Source organism: Heliangelus exortis, chromosome 18 (assembly GCF_036169615.1).
Source record: "Heliangelus exortis chromosome 18, bHelExo1.hap1, whole genome shotgun sequence".
NCBI classification, from domain to species: domain Eukaryota; kingdom Metazoa; phylum Chordata; class Aves; order Apodiformes; family Trochilidae; genus Heliangelus; species Heliangelus exortis.
Window position 1 is genome coordinate 3,821,002 of NC_092439.1, and position 20,067 is coordinate 3,841,068.

At 36.8% G+C, this 20,067-nt stretch overlaps 1 protein-coding gene across 3 annotated transcripts in view; it reads left to right on the forward strand.

Annotated features, from left to right (window-relative positions):
• PRMT3 (protein arginine methyltransferase 3) overlaps window positions 1-20,067 on the forward strand; it is a 39,116-nt gene that overhangs the window by 15,815 nt on the left and 3,234 nt on the right. For all 3 annotated transcript variants that reach the window (XM_071761714.1, XM_071761715.1, XM_071761716.1), the window contains 5 exons: window positions 4,125-4,203; window positions 8,583-8,770; window positions 10,336-10,422; window positions 16,828-16,878; window positions 17,057-17,144. In XM_071761714.1, the coding sequence (XP_071617815.1) occupies window positions 4,125-4,203; window positions 8,583-8,770; window positions 10,336-10,422; window positions 16,828-16,878; window positions 17,057-17,144 (493 nt within the window). The remainder of the gene's footprint in view (window positions 1-4,124; window positions 4,204-8,582; window positions 8,771-10,335; window positions 10,423-16,827; window positions 16,879-17,056; window positions 17,145-20,067) is intronic.

Sequence of the window (20,067 nt, forward strand, 5' to 3'; positions counted from 1 at the left end):
TTTCTGACAGTATGGTGACTTCACTAGAAATATAATTACAGTTCTTTGAGGGAAGCTTCTGATCAGTTGTTTAATATGTACACCAAGAATAACATTCCTAAAATCACATTTCTCATTCTGGAGCCCAAGATTTGGTTTTAAAAGCAACTTGAGCACTTAAAAGCTTTGGTCACATTTTAAATCAGTGCCTCAAAGGTGAGGTAGAGGGTGTAGAAAGCAGCTCTTATAAGACAAGAAAGTATGTGTTTTCCCATTTGTGTGCTAATTTACCTTTTAATGTCATAATTATATAGCCATGTGCATTCCACTTAATTAGGTATTCTAAATATTTAGGAATGTTGGCATTTTTATAGCTTGCTGCAATACAGAGATAAAGAGGACAATGCTGTGGAAGTAAGATTGATAGCAGTGTACACACTGTTCCAACACTGTCCTGAAAGGAATTATGTTGCCTAGATGCAAATTCAGATTCCTCTTTGTCTGGCTTTCTTGTGTGAATCTGCTTTTTCTTTTCCCTCCCTACATGATACTGTCCAGTGCAAAATCTTCTGTTAATACAGGAATGTAAGTGCTTGGAAATACTGGAAATACAAAGCATGAGAGCAGAAAGGAATTCAGTCTATGTCAATTTTCATCTCTTTATTTAGAGATTAATAGGGGTTAAAGACTAATTTACTTAGAGGTCTAATAGAAGCAGTGTTTTTTCTTTGTAACAAAAATATGAAAAGTTGCTCTTTTGTTTATAAATCAAACTACTTATGTAGTAAAACAAAAGTTGTAGTAAACATTAACCCATAGCTTCTTTATGCTTGCTACAGCTCAGCTTAAGACCAGTACACTACAAGGTTTTTTAGAGCATCTGAAAATTAAAAAAACAACTGTGAAGCAACAGAATGGAGAAAACTGGTAAAATACTGCATCCCCCAGGAATGTTTCTAGAACAGGCTTTCTGAGAGAGATGAACCCTTCCAGGGAGCATGAATCCTCAAATTCCCTAAGTAACCTGTTTCAGCATCTCACCACCTTCACAGGGAATAATTTTTCCTGATGTCTAACCTAAATCTCCCCTCTTGAATTTTTTAAACCATTGCCCCTTGTCCTCTTGCTACACACCTGTGCAAAAAGTCCTACCCCAGCTTTCTTGTAGGCTCCTTTCAGGTATTGGAGAGCTCCTGTAAGGTCATCAAATACTGGAGTGCTGTCATCTATTTGAATAATAGAGGAAGATTTTGCAGTGCAGAATATTGAGCTGTGAAAGGTTTATGAGCCTTTTATAATTCAGTCACAAACACAAAATACAGATGGAAAGGACATATCAAGGAGTGTGGCAGCATTCCCATTCCTCTGGATTCAGATTTGCCAGTGGGCTCCTGTGTTTTCCATAGGCAGTTTCTTGGATGGACATGAGGTAGGACAGACGTGTGCTTGGACAGAGTGATTCCAGTGCTGTGCATTCCTGTTCCTGTCTGAATCAGTTTGTTCTTGTTTCTAGCTGCAGAACAACCATTTCATTTCAGCTTTGGCAGTATAAATATCAGGAACTTCATTTTGAGGAAGAAATGGCCAGCTTTTTAGTAGAAAATGCATCCTCATAACATTTGAGGTGTGCTGTGTATTCCATTTGTCTCTAACAGAGAACCTGTCACCTTTTAGGTGTTCTAGTTTAGCCACTGGCAAGATTAAATTAATATGTGCTTCACTTGTATCCTAGACATCTTTTTGCAGTAATTAATTTTGAGGATGCTAATACATGCTTAAGAAAAAAAAAACCCACAAACCCCTGAACACTATTGGGGTGGAAGCAAGAGTGCCCCACAGCATCACAGGGAAAAGATGTTGGGTATAATTCTGTTTCCAGATGGCACCCCTACAGGTGAGGCAGCAGCCTGTGAAATTACATTCTGAATTACACTACAGATGAGCACAGCACACTGAGCAAAAGGCTTTGGTATAAGTAATAAATTACTTGATTCACTCCCAGTGATGGTTTATGTAACTTAGAGGAATCCTATAATGAACTGGGGGGGAAAGATAGAATGGGGAGGGGGTGGAGAACCAATGGTGCCAGAGTGGAAAGGTCGGGAAAAGGACGGTGAGAATTCCTCTGTGTTTCTCCAGAGGAGCTGTGCCTCTTGTGCTTGTTTGGCAGACGTCATAGGTGATGAACATTTTAGGCAGGAAGGTGTAAGTGAAGAGCTGAGCTGTAAAAATATCACTTTGGAACTTGCTGATTCTTGCTGGTAACTAATCTTAAAGTAAGACATCTACAAAGTATCCTAAGCACTGTGAAAAAAACACCTTTTCAGTTAAAAGCATCTGAAAAGATTTTTTTTTTTATCTACTAAACGTATTCTGTTTTTAAAACTGCAAGAATAAGAAAACTGGTTCTGTTCTGTGCTTTTGGCTTGCTGTAGGCATAAAATCATCTCTTTGTTATGCAATAGGAGCTCCTGGCCTTTTCAACCATTTTGCAAAGCTTACTGAAAAATAATATTGCTCACAAAGCAGTGGTCCTCATTTTGGGATTTCTAAGGACTTGATTAAAGTTAGGCAGTAAAGCAGAAGAACAGGCAACATTTTGAGGAGAAGTGTCCAGTTACCAGAAGAAGCAGGTTGAGAAAAAGGCAGTTCCATTATTTTCATACTCTGTTCTTGCTCAGTGCAAATACACCATGCTTCAGGTTTCTAGATTTTCTAGTTTTGTTTTCAGTTCTGAAGGGTGCAGGGTGAAGGGTGAAGGCTGCATTTATAAGCAATTCTGGATTTGCAGTATTTTTAATTCTAAGAGCCTTAAGCATAATAAATATCCAAGATGGCATAAACTTGAGGTAAATTGGGCACTTGGCAGGGCAGTTGCCATGCAGTGCTGTCTGTCTTGAGCACTGTCAAGTGATACTTAAAAAAATAAAATTTAAAAATCCCTAGGAATGTACAAATATGGAAGTGTAGGAAAAAATAAGGAGAATAATTATTTTGTTTGGATTTTTTTGGTTACTGCTTGACCAGGCTTGTTGGACTGCAGGTTCCAAGTCTGGACTTAAGTTGTTTTTTGTTTTGTTTTGGTTTTTGTTCTCTCCAGCTGGCAGTCAGGGAACAAATCAAGCCATAGGACTAATCTGTGTTTTAAGCTAAGGGAGAATTGGGATGTTAAGTGGCAATCTAAAATGTATGTCTGTATGATTTGTCTTAATTGATTTGATGCCCTAAAAATGTATATGTGAATGAAGTGTTACAGTATCCAGTAAAAGGATATTACTTGTAAAATAAGAAAATCAATTTGAAAACAAAGGAGGATATATCTTGGAGAAATCTGTTTTCTTAAAAGTAGTTGAGAAACGAGTTGTATATAGAATGCTAACTGTGTGTTTTTTATATCTCAGAAATGTTCAATTAAGGACATTTTTAGAAAAATGGCTGACTCAATTAGGTTTGCAATAAGTTATTCTAAATGTCTATTGCTTATTAACCTTCTATAAAATAAAGCTCAACCAAAAAACCCTAAACCCATGCAAATATATTTGTAACCATTTTTATCCTGAGAATTTCAAGTTCAGCTGCTGCTAAATGATGCAGAACATCAGACAACCCATGCCTTTGGTGTATTATTTATTTCCACATGTCTTAGTGAGCATTGCCCGGGCTGGTCTGGGGAACTACAAGGTTGCAAGTGTGAAGTAGCAAAGAATCATTTCATTTAATGTTTCTCAGTAATTTTAATGTTATTTGCAGTTTTAAGTTGGGAGGGACTTTATTGGGCTTTTTGAATGGTGCTTCAAGAGATACTGCTAAGAAATCAGTACATACAGATTTTTACTTGATTTGAGGTAAATTTTAATTTCTTTTGATGTTGTAGGACACTATCAGGTAATTGTCATTGTAGAGATGTACTTATTACCTGTAATTGACTAATTAGTAAGTGCTAGATAATAGCAGTTTGAGAAATTAAAGATGCTTTAAGTTTGGAAATGCCAGTGCTATATTTGAGAAATTTGCTGGGTGCTGGCTCTTACTGAGCTTGTATAATACTAATATAAAGTTCTTAAACTGTGTTGATAAATTCTCTCTGTAGATTGATTAAATAGAAGCATAATGATTTCAAAATCTTTTCCCTTTTCTATAAACAGGGTTATTTCCTTCTCTTTGAGTCAATGCTGGATTCTGTCATCTATGCAAAGGGCAAGTACCTGGCAGAGGGAGGCTCAGGTTGGTCCACATAATTCTTTTAATAAATCTAGCTCTGGGGGGAAACTAAATGAACTCAGAGATTTAAAATAAGCTATGCATGGATGAGAAAGTTGCCAGTCTGAATGAAAAATGTTTCCATTAGTGTGAGCTTCAAGGCATTAATTTACTGTATGGGTAATAAAAGAACATGAGATGGGGAATCAAGGTCTCAAGTTAATGGTGTTTTTAAGAATAGACAGGGGGTATTTATTCTTAAGTACATTCTAATTTTTTCCTCCCTACTTCTCCCCCCATGTGTGGGCATTTGTTTTCTCCTTTCTAAATCCCAGTTTCTGCATAACTACAGCTAGATGAAAATAAGTTCTAGTCTGTAAGGTGTGATAGTGTTTGAGTAAGCTACTATGAATTAGAGGAAAAACAGGGAAGTGACACAACAAAAAGGCTTTATTTTGAAATAGAATTTTTTTATCCTCTTAAGTAACTTAGGTACTGTCATCTTAAGCAGTGTTTACATGCCTGTAAATGTTTATTCCTCATGTGCTGTGGTTTTGTGGGGGTTTTGCATAGGCTTTATTCCTTGTGCTTAATTCCTTTGTCAGTATTGTATTTTAGATTGACCTTTTCAATCGTAGTCATCAGTCTGGGGTTTTCTTCCCCTTTTGTGCTAGCCATGCACATAGTTAGTCTCACTACACTGACTTAATGATTGGATTAATGACTCTGTAACAGTGCTTGCTGCAGTGCTTCCCTTGATTGCAGTGAGCTTTTGTATGCTGCAGAGTGCAGCAGAAAAAAGGAATGTTATGCAGTTGCTTAGCATTTGGTCACAAAGCTGAATATATGATCAAGATATTACTGTTCATGTGTTAAAATATTTAGAAGCCACTTGAAACAGCAGGGCACAGTAAGAGCTTTTTTGTTTTCAGCAATATAATCTTTTCCAGATCCAGCCTGATCTGAACCACAGTTGTGGTGTGTTCTGTATACACTGGGAATTTTACACTGCAATATAGTTGAATTTGAGGGGCATCCTCCTAAAACTGTAAGGAATCATTTTGTTTAGCTACTACTTACAAAGCCTTAAAAAGGCCAGATATTTTTGACCTCTAATGAAACTGAGGAAATATCTTCTGCTGTTGTATTATTAGTAACTTTGCTAGTGGTTTGTCCCTCCTGAAGTTTTCTTTTGAGAGTCAGGGAGGCTGGTTCTGCAGTACACTTTGTGGTCTGTACACCTGGTGAAAATTATTTTGGGCCCTTTTTTGTCTCTTTCACAAAGCACACAGTACTGTGGCATCTCCAGTTGGTATCTCTGGATTTTCAATGGAATGCTGTTTCCTTAAGCTGCTGACAATTTCTGCTCTCCTGCAAGCTTGTATTGCAGGTAAATGGCTGTGCCTGAAATTCCTGAGAAGGATGCTCAGCAGTCAGTGCAGCAGAATGGCAGAATGACACATGAATGAATGGCAGCAGAGCTGTGAGCACGTCCAGATTCAGAGACAAAACTAAGAGCTAATTCCCAGTCTTACCAGGGAAACTCCTGAATCTGTGGTAGAACTTAATTTTGCCACTTAGTACTATTGAGTTTAAGATCATTAATTAGTGCAGGGACCATCAATAAGCTGAAACAAAACCACAATAGAAGCAGCTGTGATTTGCCCAGATCTTTTGGTGACTGAGCCAGGAATAGAATCCAAATTTCTAGATTTCTGTTCAGTCAGTCATATCACCATTACCTCAGCTCAGCCTATTGGCATGCTGAAGTGGATTATGCCAAACTGTCTCGGGTAATGCATACAGTATATAATAGTTTTATTTGGGGACATAAAATTCTCACTGCCCAGGACCCATCTGTTTGTTCTTTAGAGCTGCTACTTGCTGGAGTGTAGATTTTTCCATACACTCCTGCAGCCCACATCAGTGGGGAGTGGCATAGGTAAGGAAGGCGTCATTAAAACGTCATGCAGGTTGCTTGTCCACGTCAGAATGGGATTCACTTGGCATGATTTCCATCTCTCTGGAGGATTGCTGCCTTACCCTTCATTGTCCTGGAGTTTGTGAGGCATTGCAAAGGGATAAAGGATTTCCCAACGTTTTCTGGTTCACCACGTGAGCTGCTACTTGTGACAGATGACTTGTGGGCACTGAGTCGAGAAGGACACAGATGGTCAAAACGATGAATCTGGGAGAGCACTGAGAAGTCAGTGCTTTTGTCCAGTCAGCATTTTGTTCATTTCACCTGTGAGAAGGAATAATTATTAAATTATAGGCTTAATCAGAAGGAAAATAGCAAATCTGTCAGGATTACACAAGAAAGAGTTCCAGGGTGGCAGAAAGAGCAGAGGATTTCCAAAGTGTATGAGGATAATGGATGAAATGGCAAACACAATTTTAAGCTAGTGCTTTTAAACATTGACAAAACATGTTATCTAAATAGCTTATGTTTAGATAACATGCTTATATGCCCAGTCAAACTTCAGTTTAACATATACTTCTGGAAGTGGATGATTCTGTAAATTTGGGAGTTCATGTATTGCTGTAGTCTTTTGCTTCTGCCCTGTTGGTAGAATGCAGATTTCTTCCTGTGAAGTCTGAGCAGGCGCTGTCTACTTTTTGGTTGCTATTGACAGGCTAAAATAAAAATGCAGATTAGATTGGAGCTTTACTGTTGATCTTTTTGCTTGTTCTTAAACTCTTTCTATAATCCATCTTGAGTTCTGCTGATTTAAGGTTTTGTTGTATGGATTTAATAAAAACTGATTATAGTCCCACTCAAATATTTCACCCTGGATAGATGCAGTAAAGTTCTTCCCAGAATGTCCCAGAAATGTGGGCTAGGCCTAGGAAAAAGGTTGTAGAATATTTCACCACTTTTTGCTGTGCTTTTAATTTTTGTTTGCACTGTTTCTAGCATGATCCTGTAAATCTATTCTGTGACTGGGGATTTTCTGTCTGTCTTCATCCCACTTCTTGTCATACCTTTTGCACTCTTGCATTTCCCTGAAAAATATTCCTGCAGAGGCTGCAGTCACTTGCTGCTTCCTTGTCTGTTTCACAGTGCCTTAATTTTTGGAGCATCAGTGCTGGCTCTTGACTGTTTGAAATGCTGGGAGGTAAAGCCAAATGTAAAGCAATTATCACACTGATAAACATCAATATGAAAGCTTTGAGGAATGGAAATCCCTTTTTGATGGCTCCAGAAGCCACTTGCAAATACTCTGACCACCAGATGTTAATTTTTCTCTGTTTGTGACAGCTCTCAGGTGTGCTGGAACCAAATCCTTTGTTTCAGACAAGACAGTCTGAATGTTTTTCTGGTTTGATTCTTGTCAACTGCCTTTTTACTGTTAATTGCAGGCTGGTTTTGGAGAAACCTTCTGATTGAGTTCTTCATCTGCAAAGTAGGGGTGACAATAGCTTTCCAACATGATTCCATTTAAAGCTTGCTGATGTTTATTTATTTATTATTTTCTAAACAGTCAGAAAAAGGAAAGTGTGTTCATATTGTGTATAAATGAGTCACTGCAAATGTTGAAATGGTTGCTTACTTCAAGATCTTCATATGGAAACAAAAAATGTTTAGAGAAGGCTTCTTTATCATTAATATACATAAGATTATTTCCATCAGGCTAAATCTGCTCTCACTATGTAGAAGGTCTAATTTCAATTTGCTGTTTCGTCACTAGAATTTTACAAGGCAAAAGATACTGCTTTTCTGACTTGCCATGCTAAACTAATGATTTTTCCCTATTCATTTTAACAAGCTTGGATTTCAAGCAGAGCTGAAGACAAAATTAATTTTACAGTTCAGCAGATTTTCGGGAGGAAAAGAGAAACTTAGCTTCAGTTTTACGAGTGCTATTCCATTTATCAACAAAAAATAAAATAAGGTGTTTATAAGTAGGCATTTTGCTCTGAAGCCAGATCAGTAATTCAACATCTGTGGCTTCAAAGGTATTAAAACTCCCAACTGAAAAGAAACCTAGCTAAATATAAATTGTTTCTCTTACTATTTGATAGTGTTGTAGACAGCCATGTTTGTAACAGCTTTTTTTTGTGTCTTTTCCAATCAGTAGTGGACAGAGATTGCTAAGAGATTGACATCAAGTTTCCAGTAATTCCTTGGCACTGGGATTCAACTAGGAAGATATTTTACCATGAGCAAGAAATATTGTTACCACAGTAGCGAGTGGAAAAAAGGTTTCCAGTGTCTAGTTTGCTTTTTGGACAAATAAGGACTATAGAAAATGAAGCAGCAGAAAAAGTGTCTTGTCCAAGAGCTGAAAAAAGTTGTTTGTTTTTTTTTAATTGTTAATCACTTTAAGCAAAAAGGAAAAAAAATTCCCCATTATCCATGTCTAAAATAAGATCTCACTGACCTCCTTCTTTTGTTACAGTTTATCCTGACATTTGCACCATTAGTTTAGTGGCTGTTGGAGATATGAATAAACATGTGGAGAAGCTACTTTTCTGGGAAGATGTATATGGTTTTGACATGTCTTGCATGAAGAAGGCTGTGATTCCAGAAGCTGTTGTGGAGGTGCTGGATCCAAACACAGTGGTATCTATGGCCAGTGTCATTAAGGTACCATACTTACTGAATTTTTAGGAGTCATGTTAAAAGTTTACTTTTTTTTGTGGAATAGGGGGAAAAAATGCACCTACAAACATCAGCATCTTCAGAATTACAAAAATCCAATAATGTCCTTGGTGTTAAGGCTGTAAGACTTGTGTTAACTGGGTTTTCTTAACCAAGTTTTATTTTCCTGTATATAGATTCCTTTGCTCTGCATTTTCTTTTATCCAAACCCAAACTGACTTGCATTTAGTAAATTACAAGTTGTGTACCTGAAATTTGAACTATACCAAAAAAACCCAAACCTGGCAAATAGTCTTCTACCTTGCTTCCCTCTTCAGCTCCATGTACTGAGTTGGAGGGGGCATCTTAGGTATTTCAGTGTAAAACTGTAAAATATCTTTCAGTGGAGGATCACTCATTTTCACCCGTTTTCACATCATGCAGCATTTTATGAATGCTCAAGGTTTTACACTAATTTGTTCTCAGTGGCAATTCTGTTTTTTAAAGTAACCTAAAGTCATTGCATGAGCTTATTTGCCAGAGTTACTGTACAAAGTAGTAAAATTAATGAGTTGAGCAACAGTAGCATTATAGGTAAATTGTTTTAATCAATAGTCATTCCACAGAACAAACTGATTGGGTTTTTTTAGGGAAAGTTTAAAAATGTTCCAATTTATCATATTATTACAGAAGATACTGGAGTGAAATCAGTGAAAGACCATCTAGGTGATGAAGGGACTCAAGCATCTGTGATATGAGGAGAGGTGGGAAGGGATGGGATTTTTTTGTCTGCAGAAGAGAAGGCTCAGAGATGTTCCCAGTGTATATAAATGCCTGGTGGTGATGGTGGGAGTTACAGGAGGTGGAGCCAGGCTCTTCTCAGTGATGCTCAGAGGCAGGATATGAGACACCAGGCAGAGATTTAACCCCAGGCCTTTAAAGATCAGGAAAGAAAGCTTTATAGTGAGGCAAGTTGAACAGAAGCACAGGTTGCCCAGGGAGGTTGTAGAGAGAAAATCATTGGAAATACTAAAAAGCTGTTTGGGGATGGTTGTGAGCAACCTGCTTTAGTTGACTCTCCTTTGAGCAGTGGGGTGAAATAAGTCATCTCCAGAGGCCCCTTTCAACCTCAATTTTTCTATGATGAATACAAAACTAACCTGGCAAATAAACCCCATAGTTATAACCCATATTGATTTCATACTGTAGTTTACCAGGTGGCTTCATGGAAAAGGAGTAAAACAGGTGAGGGTGCCTGTAAAAACTACTCAGTCTGAACAATGGTCAGCAGTCATTAAGAGCAACTTTTTGGAGCAAGGTGAGCTCAGATCACCCTGTTCCAGATCACACCTATAGTTCCATGCTGCTCCTAGTCCATTTTTGCATTTGAGAAAGAGGGGTTTATGTGATTCACTGGGTTTTAAGTGAATCTTCAGTTTTTGGAGAGTTGCCTTAGTATTACCCTAGAAGAATTCTTATTATGGGAGCAACTGAACAACCTTCATCCAAAGGAGGATCTTAATTTGAATTCAGAACTGTTACTGACAGATTTGTATTATTCCTTTTGACAGCACATTGACTGTAACACTGCATCTACTTCAGATTTAGAATTCTCTTCAGATTTCACCCTGACCATTACAACAAGCACAAAGTGCACGGTAAGACAATCTTAGTTTCTTCATGTATGGTCAGTACTGCATTAGACTAGCAGACAGTGCATTAATTTACCTTCATTTATCATCAGTCCTTGCCCAGAAACGTTCATTTCTGCAGTACAGAGGTGTCAAATGAGCCCTTTTTGTAAAGAGAGATGGATGTAAAACTCCAGTAATAATGTAGGTGAGGCCAGGGAAAGATAAGGAGCCTCAGGATTTGGGTCATTCTGTTTTGTTCTGTAGCCCTTTTTCTGAAACCACAGTATTCTGTTCAGGCAGCTACCACTGTGCTCAAAAATGATGCAATCATTATTCTCAGAAGAGTTTTTCTGAGTTTAGTAAAAACAGTGAAAAACAAAATAGGGGAAAGGTAGACTATGGCTCAGGTAATAAATATTTAGCAGCTCATATGGCAAACATTTTCACAAGCAGGGAAGTTTGTTAACTTTATGTGTGAGGACTGAGGGGGATCAAATACTGAATCTGATAATCAGGGTTTTTCCTGCATGTGTTTGCTTTATTTTATGCAAATTAGTATTTTGACTTTATGAAAATTAATATGTATCACATTCAAAAGAACAGTAATTTTAGCAAGTCTGTGGAATTTGACTGAAAGGAGTTCTAATTACAGCAAACACAAGATTATTCATTTTAGTATTAGATAATATGTTGCATTAAATTGAGTGAAGAATCTCCAGCAGTTCTGCATCTGTGATCTCACTCAATTGGATACTATTTTTCTAACAAATACCAGAGAAGTAAGAAAAGAAGAAGAGTTTTCACTCTGAGTTGTAGAATTAAATGAAAACCCAATACTAGGTCATCTTTCACACACTTCTTTGAAGTTGGGCCAACATTGTTCTGTATGAATTTACATAAATATACATTCATTTTGTTGCTTTTTTTCCTTGGTCATTCAGTATCTGCTAGTTATATGAAAACAGAGAAACAGTGATTTTTGGATTAATGAAAAATGTCCCCTATTTTTGTCTTCAAGTGTGCATGTAGCTTATGCTGTGTATTTTGTGTTGCATTTCTGAAGTATAAGTTACAAACAAAAGATATCTGAATATTTATATTTAACATAATTCATGTGAGGGTCTGAGTGACTTTTGAAATAAAGATGTCATGTGTTAAAAGCTAAAACAAATTAGGTATCCCAATTAATATTTGGAAATGCTTAAATTGGTGCTTAAGTGAGAATACCTGTTGGATTTGACTTAGTTATGATGCACAGCTTGGTTTGTTGGAATAGGGAAGAAAATAATCAAATAGAAGCATTTTTGTAGTGTTGCTGTTAGGGAGGACAGTTGGAATAAAGATGCAATAGAGGTGAGAAAGTCTGCTGTTGTCTTTAAATGTTGTATTGAGCTTTTTAAACACTAAATAATAAGAAAACGCAGGATAATATTTAAAGATTTTATTATTTTAGTAATATATTTTTACATTCAGCAGCAATTCTAAGCTACAGAATCACAGAGTAATTTTAGTTGCCTCAGGGCAGGGTCAGGTTTGATTTCAGTCCAAGCTCCAGCTCAGCCCTACATTAATTTTCTTAATGTGGTCTCTTTTGAATAACTTATTAGTTAACAGAAGTCTCTACAAAATCTTGGTGTTCTCTATGTTTGGATAGGGTAAAAAAGCTTATTTTGTGAACATTGTTTCCCCTACCACTAGACCTTTATAAAAACTTCATTTCTGTTCTATGATGCTGGGGTATCATGGACTTACAAATCAAGATGTACACCTGCATTTTATAACTTCCAGGGAGAAGGGGAGGAAAGTGAGGGGAGAGCAGTGTTTCTGAAATTTTCGAGTGAATGCAGGTTCTAAAAAATGATCAGAACTCTAAAGTATTTTGCACTTGATGATTTAGGTTTATTGACACTACGAGTGAAATTTCCACTCTTTCTATGATGGATTGTAGAAGTTTAGTTGGGGGTTGACAGTTCATCCATCATATCAGGCTGCCTAACCTTGCAGTAAATGAACTATAAAAGTCCATTATTTATACTGAAAATTTTTAGGAGATGCTTTAAGCTTACAATTTGTCCTTAGAAAATAACATGTCATGGTTTTCTTGTTTGCATCCATATTTTGTTGTTCAACTGGCTTTTTTTTCCCACAAAAAGAGCAGCTTATATTTCCCCAAATTTTAGCTTTTTATACTTAATCATCCTGATTTTTGCTTTTAAAGGGCACTGTGTGGGTGCAGAGGATACAGTAGACATTCTTGTGGGAAAATGTGTCAGCAGATGGAATGTGTAGATGGTGTTGCTGAGCTTGTTTTTGGAGAAGCTTGGCACTGATGAGAAGTAATTTAGCAAGTACTCAGGTTGTGACCTCCTAGACTGAGTGTGCAACCTCCTGTTAATTGTTGAAGATCTAAACTTCACTGACAACTCTGGAGACAAGAGCCATGGTTGGATCTGCTGCTTCCTCCCTTTGTCTGCATGTCTGGTAACAGGACAGTAAGATGTAAAGCTGACAAAATTCAGAGCCACAATGCAGGGTTTTTTTCTCCATCTCATCTTCCTTAGGGTGCTAAAGCAATTAAGTCTTTAAGAAAAAAAAAAAACAAACTAATAAATGTGAGAGATAAGGAAAGCTGGAGCAAAATGAAGCAGTTTCAGTGTGACTTCATTTGTGGTGCTTAGACTTTCAGAAGTTATTATGGTGAAGGATTTCTTTCAGAGCAAGTATTTTTTTTCTTTCATTCCTCCTGTGGTTTACCACAAAGTGGTATCTTTCAGCATTAAGGTTACTTTTCATTATTTTAACTTTCAACAACTGAAGACTTTGAAAGCATGAAATGGTTGCACAGAATCATTTATATGAAATTTTTACCAAGCACTTTTAGTAGAAGTCGACTTGATTTCAGTCTAACAAAGATAATGGTCAAAAATAAATTCAATTAGCCTGCAAAAGTGCATTTTCCTAGAGAAGAGCTAGGGGTTGTCACTACTGATTTTAATGAGACATCTGGCTAATATCAGTAGATGCTGCTAGGAAAATATTCCATTAATTGTATTCTAAGTTGATCACTGTGTGAGCTTTTGAGATAAAATATAATGGTGATTACCCTCATTGTGGAAATCAATTGACAAACTTTTCCTTTTGTTTGTGAGCATTTCCCCTGGGAGTCCATCAAGGTTGATATTTCCTAGCTGAATACCAATATCCCCTGGGAGGAAAATGGCAGTATCTCTTCATTGCTCCCAGGAGATCTTGTCAAAAAGCAGGGGATGTCTATGAAAAGTGGGAGGGAGGAAGGGGGTGAAAGAAAGATAATGAACCAGAGAACGTGCCTGATATATTAAAACCTTTAGGAAGAAAAAGGAAGTAGGTTGATTGGTGAAAATTCTTTTGACTAAGGAAAAATTTTGCTGCTTAAAATCTTTTTGGATATTCCCTTGATGTCCAGTCTTCCACTTGGGAGCCAACAATAAGTATTAGTGTATAAGTCTTTAATTTTAGGTGAGAAACCTCTTTTTTTCAGGCTGAAAGTTGGAAATCTGACTTTGGGTATCACAGTTAAACACACCTTGAATGCCTGGATCCTTTTTCAAGGAAAGACCACTTTATCATGTTATGAAGCAGGATTTGTGGGTTTGACCTCATTACTTATTGGTAGCCTTCTCTACAGTAATATCCAAATTCTCAATCTTTTTAAAACACAGAATTGTTGGGTTTTTAATAGTGAGGGGTTTCTTTTCTCTGTGATAAAAATGCAGCAGCTCTGCTGTGTGGGTGACAAACATTCCATCTCCATGCTTGGATAAACTCCATCAAAAGCACATTATCTCCCACTTCTGTGGCCAGCTGTCTAATTGTATTTGCTGTAGCCACTCACTGTTGGAACATGATACTAGTGAAGAGCAAGAATGATAAATTACTCACTGTAGGTGATAGCCATGATGATAATTTTTAATTTCCTTGTTCCTAAGTGAATTGGTAAGGTTGCCTTTGTGAGTTCTCATAAGGAGTCAAGCAGTCTCATTTGTTTTATCCTGTTAAAATGCTGTGTGTACATCCAGACATTTTCTTCAGAAAAAAGCCTTAGTATTCAGATATATTTGAATTTAATTTTTGAGTCGTCTTCCCATTACAGTTAAGGGCATAACTAATGTGTATTAATATTAATCTATTACTTATGTTAAAGCTTTTTGTGATCTTAACACATTTGGTATGTGTTAGGTGAATGAATGGGGAGAAAAATAGGCTCAAAATAATTTATCTGGGAGGAAAGAAAAATCTGTTGAAGGCAAGTGAATCTTACTGGGAGGACATGCTTCATTTGCATTTTTTTCATATGTCTGTGTGAACCCCTTAGAAACCCTCAGTGATGGCTGAAGACCTAAAGCTACTTTACATGAGCTTTCATCAAATCCCAAGTTTCACAAAATCAGGTAGAATTTACTGGCTGCTATTGTAATGTCAGGAGTATTTTGCTTTTAGTTGAGTGAATTCTTTGTTGGCATTTAAGGATGATGCTTTGCAGTCCCAGTAATACCCATCTATTCCTAAATAGTTCCTTAGTTCTTTAAGTTTTTCAGTTCCCAGGGTAAATACGGAGATTTTGTTCTGGGGTTGGAGTTTTTGTCCTCATAGCTCTGCTTTTCTCCTGGTAATCTATTTGAGAATAGGAAGAATAATATTTCTGTAGTGTTTCCTAATATTTAACATCCTTTAAGACTAGACCATGTGTCAGGTTAGAGTTGCAGTTATTTATTACCAGTGTAGAAGTCATTATTTTTGTTTTCCTCTTTCATGGTAATCAAGAGACTGGCACTTGAAAGATTCTTCCAGAGGAGGCCTAAGTCTTGCTGATTAGTTGTTGCTGAGGTTGTAAATGAGCTGCCAAAGGTGGAGCAAAAAGAGGAAAACTGCAGGGGAAAAAATAACTGTTATCTTTATGTTTTAAAAAAAAGAAAAGAAACGAAGGCAGTAGTTGTAAAACATTGTTTTGAATTTATGGAAATGTTATTTGCTTGTTCCTTTCCTTTAGTTTGACTTCTTGTAAAAAGATGCCACCTTTAATAAAAATCTGGCCAGTCCTATATTCCATTTTTATATCCTTGTGCCTGTGATTGCTTCTAGTATGCTACTTGTTTGTGGTTTTGGTTTTTTTCCACTTACATCTTGCTGCTTAGCTGCATGCATTAAATTTAACAAGGAGGGAGAACTTAATCTTCCTTCAAGCTGTAAACATTGGAATTGTCTTTATTTGTAGTGTTGCATATCCAATAGAAGTTGATGATTGGCTGGTATAACTACTGCAGTTTGTGGTAGTGCTCCAAAGTGAAATTAAAAGAAAAGGTTTTAACTTGACTGGTACAGAATTATTTCAACAAATTGCATTTAAATATAAAGGATGGGCTCTTGTGTGATTGTGTGCACCCTCAGCACATTTCCTGATGACACCAAGCTGTGTGGCACACTGGAGAGAAGCAAGGCCATCCAGAGGGACCTTGACAGGCTTGAGAGGCTCTGGGGAGACCTTAGAGCACCTCCCAGTACCTGAAGGGGCTACAGGAAAGCTGGAGAGGAACTTCCACAAGTGCTGAAGCAGTGGAACAAGAGGGGAATGGTTTAAAGCTGAGACAGGGGATTTGAATTAGACATAAAGAGGAATTTCTTCACTATGAGGATGGTGTGACACTAACACAGGTTCGTGTCCAGTTTCAAAGGAAAACACCTTATTTTCCTTTCTCTAGTAATCATATCCTAGGTCTTTCTGGTATGCATATCAACAGTATTGACCTGGTGATAAAAGAAATATTTTTATGACTTTGATCTCTGACTGATGTCCAGAAAAGTTTGTGCATCAATAGAAATAGTCTGATGGGTCAATATAATTTTGTCAAAACCTTCTCAATCTTTACTCAAAAAGGCATATTAGAGACAGGGCTGTAATTCACTCAGGAATTAGATTCTCAGCATTGAGTGATAGGACTTCACTTCAGGGATGGAAGAGTCACTGTTTTCAACATCTGGTGCTCATTTGTCACAAATGTCTCTCGGTGTCTTCTTCGTTCATTTTTAAAGAATATTTGATCCTATCAGAGTCTGGAACTTTCCAGGTTTCTCTGCAGTTCCCTCATTGAAAAGTTAACACAGGTGCTTTAACGTAGGCTTTCTTGCTTTAACACTTTGTATTCTACACCATGTTGGTCAAATCTGGATTTAAACTAGAGAGGAAAAATAAAATTAAAAAAAAATACAAAAAAATCAAGCTGTTATCACATTAATTGTAGCATTCTTGAAAGCATAAATCTAAGGTTGTTCCTGTTAAAGTCTTGAAAAGTAGTAAAAATACCACCAAATGTATATATTAATGATATACTCTTTCTCAGGTGTCACTTGTTATTCCTTTATCCTATTTGCAATTTCCTCTTTTTCTCATAGGCAATTGCTGGTTATTTTGATATATTTTTTGAGAAGAACTGTCACAACAAGGTGAGTATTTGAGTTTATGCATTTTTAAAATGTCTTTGGGAGGTGAGAATGTGTTTTAATTTTATTCTGCCTTGGGGTGTTTGGCAGTGAGACTTATTTTGCTGTTTGGTAATTGATTGATGTGGTGTGATATCAAAAATGTTGTCCTTAATCAAACTCTTGAACTCTTCCATTGCAGGTCTTGTTTTCAACTGGTCCCCAGTGTACCAAGACACACTGGAAACAGACACTTTTTCTCCTGGAGAAACCAATTCCTGTAGAAGCAGGTACATTTAAATTGAGTTGTGGTGCAACAATGGTTGTTTCACTGCTCTTATTGGTATCTTAAATACTTTAAGAATTATATAAGTGTTAAAAAGAGATAGTAAATAAATCTTAGATTGCTGCTATGGGGTTTTTTTTCCTAGCAAAGCACTGGGAAATGTCTATCTACTTTCTACAAAATTAGGTAAAAATACATATAAATGTCTGCATATATATCTCTAAGTGGGGATATGCCTTATACTCTGTAATTTTGGTGAGAAGACTTGTGTATCAAAACATCTCTGAGGCAGAATAATGTAAGACAAAAGCTGTGTTCCATATTTTTTTTTTCTTTTAGCATTACTTATGTTCTTAGGTTCCTGTAGAGCTGCACTTTCTTTAAGACTGGTTTTAAGGGGGTTTTGGGAGGTTTATTTTGTCCATCTAACCATTAGATATTCACTCACCTCTGTATCACCCTTACCTAATGGTGAATTAGTCATCTTTGAAGGCCTTTTTTCTTTACAAACTTGGAGGACCAAGGGAGGAACCTCTGAGAAGGGTTCATTTCTGCTGGTCAGTTAATAAACTCATGGGAATATATGACCCTGACCTGAAAGTTTATAAATAGACCAGCCATTAAGGGCAAAAGCATACAAAACCCTAGGTGAATGATGGAAAAGAAATTGGGGTCAAGAGAATTAAAAGTACCATAGACAAATATTAAGGAAATTGGAACTGCCTTTCTTAACAGTCCTAATTGTGAAAGTGCTGTGAAAGCAGCATCTGCACCCAACTAAACCACTTTTGCAGTTGCCTCTTCTACCAGGAGCTTCTCTCCTAAAGGCTCTGTTGTCTGTGTTATTTGAGAAGTCATCTCTCTTTCATCCTTTGACTTTATATTTTAATTTTGATTTCTGTATTCTTATTCTTAGGTCCTGTCAGTTCTTGGGATGTGTTTGTACTTGGCTTGTCCTGAATTCTCTTTCTAGACAAGGCTGGTTAAGGTCTCCTTGCTGCAACTCATTAAATTTCAATGTCAGAGAGTGTGAAGTGAAATTTCTTTAAGTGCAATGACATTTGTTAGAATATGCACATTATTTAATATTACTTGGATCATTTGACATTTACCAAATGTGTGAAATTACTTGGAGGTGTGTCTGGCTCCAGAAGTTGAGGTGCAGTGACTTTCAGAAGACAACTGAGAAACAGTGTGCTTTGAACCAGTGAACACAACCCAGCTGACTTTCCAGAACACTTTTGCTGTAACTCCTTCTTTTCTCTTTACTAATTCATATTTCTCCAAGTCATTCCCTTAACAAATCTTGTTAGGTCTCTCCTCTTCTTTCTACCTGTCTCCTCTGTGCCATAACTAAAATTTCCCTTTCCTATCCTTTTACCCATTCCCTCTTATTTTATATTTTATATAAAATTACCAATTTAATTTAGGATTCTCTGTCTGTTATATCCAGTGTTAGAGAGTGCTTCCAAAAGAACTTCTGATGGAGTTTCCTTTTCCTTTGTGATAGCAATTTTAACTTCTGTAGGATGTTTGTTCATGGATGATATAAGTCCATCAGGGCAGAAGGTATTTCCTGAGACTTACTTAGCAATGTTGCTTAATTCAGGAGATTTTTATTTTTTTTTTTTTTTAAACCAAACATTCACTTTTACTTTGAACTTTCTGAAGTGTGAACCACCTAATATTCTCAGTGGTTGGATTCTGGATTGTGGTGTAAGAACAGATCTATTTTCTCAGCCATAAAAAAGACAATGTTTTGATCTCTGACAATAACATGATCAAGCCAAAGGATGAGGCTTGCAATGAATCCTCTCTCCTTTGCCACTCCTGCTGCAGCCTGTGCTGGGTGTGCAGTGTTTGCAAATTCTGAGGTGAGCTGGGAGAGGTTTAATCCAGGTCCAAAGAGCTGGAGAATGAGGCAATGAAAGTTGCAGCCTAATTAATATTCATTAATTGCCACTGAATTTCAGCTGGATACCCAATTGTGGTAGATGGCTTTGTGTATTGTTTTACTAGTTAATTTCTGTTGATTTGGTTTAGATTTAATGTGGAAGTGGAGGCTGGTCTTTTATCACTCATGTATTCTGAAGGGCTGGTTTTCATCCTCACAGACTTGAAGCTGTGTACAATGAAGTAAAACAAAATAGCATCAGCATGTGGGTAGGTTTTAAGTGCTTAGCATGCACTAAAACTAAAGAAACTGGAGAAATAAGCCAAATTACATTTTATTGCCAGAAGAACTATGTTTTCTCAGACAAGAGTATTGTATTGTAGAATCCCCACAGAGTTCAAATCTTCACTTAGCAACCACTTTAATTGCTTGAAAACATCTTTATTTTGAAATGGAGATGCCAAAGCAGAATCTCTTCCTTACTAATGGTCGAAAACATGAGGTCTCTTTCTTTCATTGAAAGAAAACTATATACAAAATATCATTCTCATTTGCTTGTCTCAAGCATTTACTAAAAAAAATGCTTATAAAAGTATTTTAAAGGGTCCACACAATCTTTTCAGTAACAGTGCATTAAGGTAGAACCCAGATATGTGTGCAGGCAAATCCTACTAGCAGTGAAACAGCATTTTGTGTTCTTGATATTGTGTTGCAGTGGAAATAAAACCTTGATTTGTTTTTCCATGGTGCTAGAAGGGGCTAACTCAGCAAAACTGAAGTAAAACTCACATGACTAAGCCCCTGTAAAATCCTTGATTATCTTTAACTCCCCACTCTCCATAATTGGGTATCTGTTTGTAAGTTTGCAGACTGAAAAATGTTAATTTGTCTACCTAGAGAGCTTTGTTAAAAGTAGGAAAACAACACTGGCACAATTAATCTGTCTGAATGTTTTGCTCTTATGCTGAAATAACTCAATATTATGTATCCCAGTTGGATAATTTGGTCTCTAATTGAGATTTTACTGTTTTGC